Source organism: Colletotrichum tamarilloi (genome assembly GCF_030869305.1).
Source record: "Colletotrichum tamarilloi strain Tom-12 chromosome Unknown Scaffold_9.1, whole genome shotgun sequence".
NCBI lineage: Eukaryota > Fungi > Ascomycota > Sordariomycetes > Glomerellales > Glomerellaceae > Colletotrichum > Colletotrichum tamarilloi.
Window position 1 is genome coordinate 27,658 of NW_026849392.1, and position 11,243 is coordinate 38,900.

Here is an 11,243-nt window from a genome sequence, read left to right on the forward strand (position 1 = left end):
GCGATGCTAGAGAGTCTTGAGGAGGTTGATGGTCCGTATTTTGGCAGGTGGTCGAAGCTACCCCGCCCCCTCAATTTAGCCCCTCTTTTCAGTTTTCAGAGATCTTGCCTGTACTATTTGGAGCTAAGCCCAAGTGAACCTGATCGTGTAGGATATTCGGTCCTTGAATAATTAGCTGAGCCTTTCAAAGACGTTCTGATCGGGTATTCTTGATAGTTTATTGAGCAATACACCACATAAATTCGGATGTCTGGAAGCATCGACAGTCAACTTCAACCATGATGGATACCTACAAACTCGTTATTCATAGACTGAAATCATCTGAAACGCCCTTGGGTCCGCTCATTTCCTACCAGTATGACAGGCGCTTTGCCCCGCTTCCAATACGCGATGTACCCATTCTTGAAAACTCTCTCTTTTGGGTCAATGCCACAAAAGAAATCGTTATCCCAGGTGAACTCCCGATTATTCTGTGCATACATCAAGACCTTATCCTTAACCTCTGGTTCCCATAGAAACTGTCGGTCGCCCCAGATGATATTGAGAATTAGAATCTCGGGACCGCTGTTCAACTCACTGCGGAGCTGTGCGAGCTCCTGCTTGACCCGAGCGGCTTCTTGGCTACTGTTCCGAAGGTCAGTTTCGGCCTTGCTCACGCGTGTCTGCAGTTGGGTGTTTTCGGATTCAGCAGCCTTCAGCTTATCTTGGAACTTCTCGGCTTTTTCATCGCTCATGACTGCAGCCTTCTCGAGCGAACTGATCCGACCTCCCAATTGAGCCTTGCTTTCTTCTGCCTCTTCAAGGGCCTTTTCCAAAGTATTTTTTGACATGATTTCCTGATTCTGAAGCCGTTCTTCAAGCTTTTCGAGAGATTTTTCACTGATGCTTAGCTTTTCTCTCACTTCTCGCTCTCGGACAGTGCTATCGGCTGACTCTTGGACACCGGAAATGGCTCTGCTCTGTTCATCTGAAAGCTTCTCTTCGACTGACTTCTTTTCCTCGAGAAGCCTGTTTTTCTCTTGTTGAGCATCGATGAGCTTTGACTGTTGCTGTGCGCATTCTTGTATCTTGTTCTCCAGATCGGCTTTCATCTTGGCAATCTCCTCTGGGGATGGTAAGGGTTCTTTGTCTGTCTAATGTCTTCGGTCAGCTTGGAGAACAGCCCTGGTTTCCATCTAGCAGCACATTAGACCTACGGGAAGAAGCAATTGGAATATGTAAGGACTGAGATATCTCAAACTTCTCGTAGGGTCGATAGCCACTTTTGGATCAGACGTAACGTCATTGACTTCTCGCACGATCTTAATCATCTCGAACCGACAATCTTGCAATGCTTTGTCAAGGCCAAACTGGTCGCATGGGTAGGGCTCGACTTTGTTCGGTGGGAGAGGCTCTTCAACAGAGATCAGACTGTTGTAAGCTGCTGACTTCTGAAGAGCAGAGCTGTATTCGTTGAACTTCGCAAGGCGCTTGTCGTAGTCTTTGCGGACGTCTTCTCGGTATGTCAGAAGTTTTTCATTGACGTTGCGTAGTTTCATGATCGCTTTTCCGTTCTTCACGTCCTTCAAGACTGTTGAAAATATTTAGTCAAGGAGTGTCTGGCATCGCAGAGGGCATAACTTGCCTTCATTAAGATCTGCCCACATGACCTTGAATTCCTGGAACAAGGATCTATAAGCCGCAGAGTACCACAAAAAAGAAGGAGGCAAATACCATATATGCATCTAGAAGAGAGTTTGTGTAGATGCCCGCAATTTCGTAATCAAGAGGAGAACCCTTGACCATCTGCTCGTGAAAACTGCGCAGGGATGTGTATTTCGTGAGTATAGCACTAAGCCTCGTCAGATTACCGGTAAATCGTTACCAGGACGTATTTTATCCCTTGTTGGCAGGATTTGAATGAAACGTACTAAGTTCTTTGAGGGCCTTTAGTGCGTTGAAAACAGGCTTGCTTAGCTTGCCTACTTGGATCATTAGGTTCAGTCAGAATATGGAATCACTCACAAATAGCCACTTTGTCTGGGAACTCCATTGCAACCTTGGTCAGCGTTGAAATATTCCAGTCGCCGATGTCGTCAGGCTTGATGTCACCGCCTCCTGACCAGGAGATTCTAATGCTGTCAGCGGTGCAACACAAAATCAGTATGGGAGTTTTCCTTACGTGATGGTAGTCTCAGTGTTTGTCTCATCGTTCACGTCAACCTTGTCTCCCTTGGCTGATCCCGAAATTTTAGCCGCCTGGAGATCGATGTCAACTGAGAGCTTGCCACCCATGTTTTTGTAGTCTCCCTTCTGTTTCAACTTCTTGAGAACAAGAGCGCTCAATACCCCTCCTTCAATGAACCCTGAAATGAATGAGTCTCCGTACACTTCGTTAAACTTGGAGGCAGGGATGTTGGGTATGGGACAGAAGGTCGTCACGTCGCTAGCAATGAGTCTTTGGTTTGTCACCTTGACTTGAATGCTGTAACGAGCATCGCTTTTGATAAACTTAGTCGAATCGACAAAATGAGCTTCAGCTCCCCCACCTCCACCAATAGCAGCACAGGTGATAGTCAGAGCACCTAGGAGAACACATCACAAAATTAGTACGCAACTTGTCCCTATCTTTCTCGTCGATGGGCTGGTACGAAGGTAATCTTACCGCTAATGTTCAAGTAGTTCGAGACGTCGCTCAAGTTATCAACGAAACCCGCATCCCAGCTGACTGTCTGACTGACTCCAGCTTGGCTGCCGTCCGAATGAGTTCTGACAATGGTACCACTATCTTTTGAGAGAGGTCTGAGCTCCTCATTAAGTCCGGCAGTTGGCGAGGCCTGCTTCTCTTCCACAGGCTGAAGGTCAGCGTCTGTCGCTCGGACTTTGCCTTGCTTTCGAACTACATCGTTGACACAAAGTTGCTGTGTGTAGCTGTTGAAACTGCTCGCATTTGTTAGATCCGTCTAGTAAAGTCACCAGGTCAAGGTTTTGGAACTGACCCCATGCCAATGCGCATAGCCTCATTATAGGGGGCAAGAAGAAGGGCCATTGTGAGATATCTCGAGTTCTTTAGGCTTTAGATATTAGTGAGTAGTAAGTATTGAACGCAGATGGATGCTAATTGACCCTGGCCATCGGCCAAATGCGAGCTATACATACTTTATTGCGGAGAAAAGACTCGGCTCGTTACGCCAATTTCATACTACTTTATTCCGATTCTCAACTTCTCTTATTCTTCAACTCCAATGTTTTGGGTTTAGGCTGGAGTGATTAAAATGGTTCAAGTGTGATGGTTCTCAGCTGTGCGTTGGCCTGCTTGTCTCAGCCGCCACAAGACTAAGTCCATCGCCTGGTTTGTTAGTAGATCCACCCGTCACATCTGACTTTGATTTGCAATATTCTAAAGATCTTCGGTCACAGAAGCCACTTCGTTTTCGGTCAAGGACCATATCTTATGCGATCGAGAAAGGTGAGCCATCAAGATTGATCGCGAGGCCATCGTTGTAATATCAATGTTGACGTCAGGCATTACGCATAGACAGCTTCTTTAGTTGAGCCTAGACTTTTCCCCATGACAGAGTGAAACTGCTTTCGACAACGGAGGCACTATCTAGTATCGAGAATGAGAATAAAATGGGCCAAAATTGCCTCGATCTAATTAATCCTTTTCTGGAGCTCATCAGACGCTCCCACACACGATATAGTATCATGAATTTACTCCAGGCCTTTCCTCAAAATCCACTTGTCCCGGATTTGAAATATGTGGCGAAATGCAAAAAACCGATCATCCTGGCTTGGGAAAAAGGAATCGTCTTGCCAGGAGATTCTCTATTCATTCCAGACTGCGTTGGACAGAAGGCCTACTTCCTTAGCAAAGCAGCGTCGGCTTTCTCTGCCAAATCCTTGAAAGACTCAGAGTTATTCTTCCAGGGCTGCTCAATGGGTACCATTACTTCTACAGAGACATTCGGTGCAAGGTCTTCGTTGGAGCATGTCGACTTGGACCTTGTCGGCCAGGTTGGTGGCTCATTCCTCGGCGCATCAGGTCGCGCCAAGTACGAAAAGGCAGTCCAAGACGACGATAGTGTAAGCTTTGACGCCTCAATCACGCACGTCTATCAGTCTCCTAACACTCTCATAGTCATCGAAACTCAGCTTCCGGACCACTTATCGAAGTGGCATAGTCACATTCGTCGATGAGCCTAGACTTTCCCGTCACGCTGTGTCACTTTTGCAATCATCTTTGGACCAGAAGGCAACCGAAAGAGCGTTTTCAGAAGTATACGGTCAATATTTCGTGGCAGGGCTCGTACTTGGTGGCGCAAACGCAACCATGCTAGGTGCGGCAGCTTCATCACAAAGTCAGTCTCTGGACACCGCCGCCTCGTTGACTCTCAAGGTTGCTTTCTTCTCGGTTAGCAAATCATACGAAGATCACGAACGGACCGAAGCTTCTTCTAAAGCTGCATCTCTTGCTGCATTCGATACGCTCTCTTCTTGGGCGTCAGACAATGGCACATCATCTGACATGCAGCATGATGATCTGGTTGAGACCGCTCTTCTCAACAGAGAAAGTGGCTGGGGCTTGGCCAAACGCGTCGGCATGAAAACAGAAAGCTTAGGCTTGGGAACATCGGTTCACGAAAGCATCACTTGGAGGAACTGTGAACTGATTTATGACAATGATCTCGTCGTGGAGTTGCTCCTCCTACCGTTTTCAGGGCTACGCCACTATATTGAGATACAGTATGCCACCTAGGTAGCTAGATATCTTTGGTGGCATGGAGCCCTGGTTCAATCTACGAGGCTAGTGCGCTGATTTGGAATAATTCCATTGCTTGGTTGTCATGTTATGGTGTACTTACCTTAGTGAAAGGACGTAACAAGGCTGGCCTGGATAAAGATCAGCACTGTAGATTTTCTGGTAAGAAGATCGAAAGCTGTTTTTCCATGCACATAGTGACCAAGTGTGTTCGTCATTACGCCTCGTTCAGCGTGGATTTTGAGAAGCTCCTGGTGCCCACGCCTGACTATTGCGGGTGTGTAATTTGCCGCGTTCCTCAGCTCCCAGCCCTGCTTTTTGTCTCATGTTATGTTTGTACTATATTTCAAGTACTTTGAAGGATTCAAGCAGTTGAAAACTTTGATTGGTAATTAGGTGGCCCTAGGCTTCGTTTCTAAGCGCGATGCATCCCTTTCTGAACGACAGCTGCCGCAGTCAATGACCATGTTTCTGTATTTAAGCCTCGTTTTTCCGACTATCAAAGTGTCCACTGGAACTTTTCGCAGTCAATTCTGTATCTCTCTATTATCCATACCTACAGTTCAAGCAAAAGCGCTCTCGGATATCAGACCCGTCCACATCATGGCGACTATCCTTGCACCATACAACACTGCCATGCAGCTTGGCTCTGGTGGGTGATTCGTTATGTTGGATCCCCACGTTCATTAATTTTGAAGTAGGCTTCAACTCTTTCACTCAGCAGCTCTGCATCAACAACGCTGTTGTCAAAGAACGTAGTGGAGATGTATCTGAGAAATCTAAGCCTCCAGGCCAAGCGCAGGCCGTCACTTACAAGACCTCGGTCATCGACAAGGTCACCGATGTCATCAATGCAATGAATGTAGGACTTTCAAACCATGCTTCCATATCCGAGGTTTGATATTGAGTTTGTTTAGATAAATGCAGCGTTCTCCATCAAGTACGACACGTTCGACGCCACGGGAAAAGGGGACTTCATCAACACCTCAAAGGTGAAAGAGAGTGACATCAGCTTCATGATATCCGTCAAAGTTGTCAATCAGGTGATCTACGATCATTCTCTTACCAAGTTTGACCCCATCCCTGAGGTCAAAGCAGAGAACTTCTCTGAAGTCTATGGTGACAGCTACATCTCTGGTATGTTCAATCGGCCCCTTTTGATGACTGGTTCTTCAAGCCGTCTAACATGATATCGAAGGCTTTCAGGAGGGCGGCGAGTTCACCGCTGTTATTTCTATCAAGGCCAAGGATCGCCAGAAGGCGGCCAGTATCAAAGCCAAGTACGATCCACATGATTTTCTCATCATTCCTGCAAGCTGACTAACCTTTGACGCACAAGTGCGGCCATTCAGTTTACCAAGGAGAAGCTAGAGCTGGACGCAGATGGTGAGTTTGGGAAAGACGACAGAGATTTTCTCGAGGAAAATGAGACGACTGTGTCAGTAACGTGGTCAGGAGGTGGTCAAGAATTGAAAAAACGTACGTAAACCAGTCTACTGCGGTCCCAAAATGCACTCGATTGGGATTTTTAACATTTTTCCCATCATAGCGGAAGAAGATTGGACTCTGGAAACTATGAGAGCGGCCGCTCTCAAGTTCCCTGACTTGGTCGCTCGAACCCCGATGCGAACGCATGCTATTCTCACCAAGTACTCAGCTTTGCGAACATTCCAGACGGCATTAAAAGCTGGACAGAGCATTCATAGCCTCATTCCCAGCTTTGAGAAAGCCGGAGTCTACACGACTGTCCTCCAGGAGGCTTATCTCGACTTCAAGACGATTGCTAAGAACCTCCAAGTCCTTGCTTTCAATGTAAGTGCAGGACTAGAGGTTCTTGTGGAATCCCCAGCCGCCCGCCAGCAGCGAGATCGAAATGCGAGTACCAACAATGAGGGCAAAAGTGACGGTGCGGATTCAGATGATGAAGCATCGCTTATTGCTATCGTCAGAGATCCCAGTCGCGCCTCTAAGCCGTACGATCCCACTCCTGCGGGGCTCGAGACAGCCCGTCAGGACGTTCGATTCATGTTGAATCGCATCGTATCCGAAGTCGACATCATCAGTCGAAAGCCTGAACTTGCGATTGATGAAACACGATCTCCCCCATATCTGGCTCCCTTCCTGTTTAAGGAGTTACTGCCATTGGCCAGGCCGGTGCACAAAGACACTGATACCATCGAACAACCGAGCAATCCAATTTTGCAAACTGGATTCCAAGATTTTTCTGATAAGGCGGGAACTACGGTTAGGTTCTAGGGATTCACTCCGTACAGTTCAGGTTCAATATTTTGGCGCATGCATGTCTTGTAAGTTGTGGTAGACAATGAGGTTGTCTAAAGCACGCTCTTTTCAATCATACTACCTCAATCTCTTGTTGGAATAACTCAGAATCATAATTAACACAGTCCTTACCAAAATCTATTGTCTCAAGCCCATTGGCGGCTTGCTAATTGTCTGTGCATGAATTTGCGATGCGCGGCCAGAGAAGCCTTCATAGCAGCATTCTTGGATATAAAACCTAATGTAGTCGAGGAATTACACTTTGCCCTTTCTCTATTCTAGGTTTCGCTTGTCTCCATCTTGCGGTTCCTCCTGTGACTGGAAACATGATGCAAAAACGCCAAGGCGTCACGTTGGCTCAGGGCAACCAAAGCAGCTCGAATGCGACCTTCAAAGTCAGCAGCCCATTGATTGAAGGTTTGCCATGATTTTTGGCTTATCTCTCTGACGTCCTAAGAGAGATGTTTGACTCGACATACAATCAGAAGACCTACTGCTATCAGCCTTTGAAGGGAATATGAGTTGCCTCAGTCAATCTTTGAAGTCTCTGTACGCAAACGAAAGCATCACCCTCTGCGCATTCTTGACAAACTCAGACTAGAGACATTTTCACATCAAATCGGAGCTAACATACAACGCTTTGATTATTCCAAATTCCGTGCCCATTCGCTCACTTCGAGATGCTACATTCAAGATTTTGCATGTGATCCAGAGAGAGAAATGATGAGATGGACCTCTTGCTGCAGCCGGTGCTGTGGAAGTTCCTAGTCTGAGTCAGAACTTGTGCCCTGTTATTTTGCGAACCGCAGTAGTCTTTGTAGATTCATGACGCTTTCGCAGCTTCGACGTTCTCAGTCGCGACACTTGTGACCTAGCAGCCTTTATGTGCTTTCAACTAAACATGTCTCTAGTCAGCTGGTACACATGACCAGCAGTGTATAAACCGCACGCTTATGGACTCGCTAATTGACGAAATCATCTCAGAGTTTTTCACAGAAGCAACCAAACCAAATTCGAGTCACAAACTAGTACTTGGGCTTGGCCTTAACTAAGGTAGTTGTATCACTTAGAGAATCCACGCGGGTATTATCCCATTGCTTCACGCCGTCACAATGTATCAAAGTACTTTGATAACATTCTGAGTTCAATACTTCCGGAAACAACTTCCTGGGATACTCCCTTTCCAATGACGCTTTGTGCCACGCTTATCCCACAGCCCACAGCACACTCCCTTCCGTCTTTCTCGCTGACATGGTAGTGACGAAAGTTAGTTAGCACGTGTGATCACAGCGGGTCTTGACACGGCTTCTGAAGCTACTCGCCTTCTAGCTCGAGTGTGATAAGGCATCGAGATGCATACTAGTAGTGCAATGAAAACGGATGCGCACAACAACAATTGAAGACATAGATTTACAGTGAGAACACCCTTTCATCAAGCTTACAATCCTTCGTGAGGCGATCATTTTTCTTGCAGACTCAGGTCGTTTGTGGTGGCGCCCTAGTCGTTGCTGAATACCACCACTCTAGCCTCCACACTAAGCGCTTGAATGCTAAGGCTCAGCCAGCCACATCCGTGTCGGCAGCTGAACTTGATCTTCCTGACACTGGATGCATCAACTCGTGGTGTGATATTCTTTCACTGCCTCGATGCGTCTTGATGCGTTCTGGCTGTGGCGATTTGCGTCAACTAGTGGCTTCGCAGGGCTTCTGGCCGAAGGTCTGTTGAGCCATCCCAACGTATGAGCCCGTCTGGGTAGTCGGCGTTGGATTCTTCGTATGCTTCACAAATTCTGAGACTCGTAGGCAGTATTGTAAATCTACGCAATGATAATTGTCGCCTGGATGGTGGAGGAGACATAATGGCAGTACAGGGATCGCGGGTACTTAAAAGCCCTGGTTTGGACGCAGGTTTGAACTTCAAGACACAGCAAACACTTCAAGCTAGACACTATTCAGCTTCCCCCAGTCAAATCTCCGCACCCCTGTTTACTACAGCCTTCTTCCATGCCAACTCTTAGCTGGGTTCGATACCGTCAACATGCAGGCCTCAAATTCTTCCATCATGAGCGACGAGGTTAGAGACGTCAAGATTGGAAACAAATCTTTCAGATACCAATCTGGCCGCGCCGAAAACCTGGCTCTACATACAATCTCGAATAAAGGTGCTAATCAACCTTCAACTGGAAGATACGTTTATTGGCGGCCCATCGACACGCACAAACCTGTTGTTGTTTACGTTATGGAGAAAGACATAGCGATGCGTCTTGAGACTGAAGGGGGAGTCAAGGAAGAGCATCTAGATGTGAGTAGTTGTCACGACGGACCTTTTTGCTTATCGCTTTCTAGGGCAAGTTTTCAGTTTTCTAACTGATTTATCTGCCCCTTTCAGTTCCCAGTTCCTTATGAATCGCAAAAGCTTCGCCTCGGCTTAGAAAATGGAACCATTCTCCGTCCTAACGTTTCGTTCTATAAAACCGAGTATGAGCAGGTGCAACAAAAGCGAGGAATCGAAGACAAGCGCAGTTCCCACGGCAGTAAAGTTGTATCCTTGATCGCCGGCCAAAAGTTTGGTGCCGCTCGTGAGTGTGAAATCTTTGTTGTTGGCCGCAAGGAGGCTGGAGCAACTGCCACAGAAGCTTTGCAGATCAATGAAGAGAGGCAGGAAAAAAGCAAGGTTGATGAAAAGGTGAAAGAGAAGTCGGAGAAGACCCAGTCGGAGAGGGGTTCGGAGTCCTCGAAGGTCATTTACGACTGGACAGAGGGGCTCGATCAAGTTCGCAAGCAATTCCTCAGCGAAAAGAAGAGAAAGCCGGAGTTGAGTGGTATCATGAACATATCCGTTGGGTTCATGACCACAAAGGAGCGACGAAAGGCTCTCTCGTCTGTTCTTGAAGCCGGCATTATTGTGGTAGCTGCCGCTGGGAACGACAATGTAAGTCTACATGATCTCGGTCTGTCGGTCACTGTGAGCCACGAAGACTTATTGGCAGGGTTTACTGACGATACAAGGCTAACTGGGATACTCATCCGGAGTTGATGGATCTTCCAGAGAGCATGGAAGATAAGAGAGTCATCGTCATAGGCGGCCTAGACCGTCATGGTAAACGCTGGGTCGAGGATGAAACTGAAGGCTCCAACTATGGGAAGCGTAAGTGATAAAAGGCCTGGCCCATCCAAGCATGCTGGTTACTCGCCTCCAAATTATCGACTTGGATATTTGAAGAGATGATTGCTAATGCCACGTATCTCAGGTGTTGATTACTGGATACAAGCTCAACTGAAGTCCTCTGGCGGTGCGACGGAGCCTGTCGATGTGGAAGGCACAAGCTTTTGTAAGAGCTCCTTGTCCAGTTTTTCCTCTCACGGTTGATTCTCCCTAAAATTCTCGAAGCTAACTCATGCGGCTCAAAGCTACCCCGATTGCGGTCGGTGTGATTGCTCGTATGCTCTCATCAGGCCAAGCCAGTACAGGTCAAGAGGTTCGAGTACTTCTGGATCAGTGGGCTCAATTGGAGGGTGGTGTTAAGCACCTGAGAAATGGTCCTGGACTTTAGTGCATATTCCATATGGCCATTTCTCATTTTTGAGGCTTGAGAAGCTGAGGCTTAGCCTGTGTGGCAACATCATGCTCTGAAGTCTCATTGCTTCGTTGGGGCACAAATTGACACAAGTCCCCTCTTGTTCTTAGCAATTCATTCTGATTGGAGGAATTTTCCTGGACAAACTGGAGGTGGTCAGCATGATTTCGTTATCCTGATCTGATTCTCATTAGCTCAACTCAAATATGGGGGGGGGGGGGGACAACCAGACCCCTTAGCAACATCTCTTGTAACTCGTTGATTGATCGTCAGTCCCTAGTAACAGAAGTACAGCACGTCTGGTCTGATTTCATCCTTTGAAACATTGAAAGTCCGGTCCATCAAGCACTGACCTGTTCTCAGGCCGACAAGCCGAATGGATCAATCAGACTGCTCTCCTCGAGGTCAGTGGCCACGGTACCGCGTCTCGATCTTACTATGGTCTTATGTGCTGTGACTTCCCTCACTCAAACTTTCATGTGGATGGAGATTGTGACTTGTTGTTAGGCAGGCACTGCGCGAACCTGTTCAACTAGAAAGACCGTCGAGGTACCAAGTCAATATAAACCCTTACAAATAAACCATTTGTACCCCCGACTCAGCCATGTCTGGGCTTGCACACGTTAAAGAACCCCGCCGAACTT

At 47.2% G+C, this 11,243-nt stretch overlaps 3 protein-coding genes across 3 annotated transcripts; 2 read left to right on the forward strand and 1 right to left on the reverse strand.

The window, feature by feature from the left end:
* Window positions 1–317: 317 nt before the first annotated feature.
* On the reverse strand, window positions 318–3,028 carry CTAM01_03751 (uncharacterized protein; the record flags this gene model as incomplete). Its single annotated transcript, XM_060519782.1, has 7 exons — window positions 318–1,133; window positions 1,197–1,570; window positions 1,911–1,961; window positions 2,005–2,111; window positions 2,162–2,564; window positions 2,645–2,919; window positions 2,979–3,028. 7 exons carry the CDS (start codon window positions 3,026–3,028, stop codon window positions 318–320), a joined length of 2,076 nt encoding a protein of 691 aa, XP_060385203.1.
* A 2,316-nt stretch (window positions 3,029–5,344) lies between these two features.
* On the forward strand, window positions 5,345–6,997 carry CTAM01_03752 (uncharacterized protein; the record flags this gene model as incomplete). Its single annotated transcript, XM_060519783.1, has 6 exons — window positions 5,345–5,393; window positions 5,443–5,603; window positions 5,659–5,878; window positions 5,940–6,021; window positions 6,081–6,220; window positions 6,291–6,997. 6 exons carry the CDS (start codon window positions 5,345–5,347, stop codon window positions 6,995–6,997), a joined length of 1,359 nt encoding a protein of 452 aa, XP_060385204.1.
* A 2,062-nt stretch (window positions 6,998–9,059) lies between these two features.
* Window positions 9,060–10,575, forward strand: CTAM01_03753 (oryzin; the record flags this gene model as incomplete). The annotated part of the gene is made up of 5 exons (XM_060519784.1): window positions 9,060–9,323; window positions 9,411–9,953; window positions 10,055–10,169; window positions 10,273–10,353; window positions 10,433–10,575. 5 exons carry the CDS (start codon window positions 9,060–9,062, stop codon window positions 10,573–10,575), a joined length of 1,146 nt encoding a protein of 381 aa, XP_060385205.1.
* Between the last annotated feature and the right edge of the window lie 668 nt (window positions 10,576–11,243).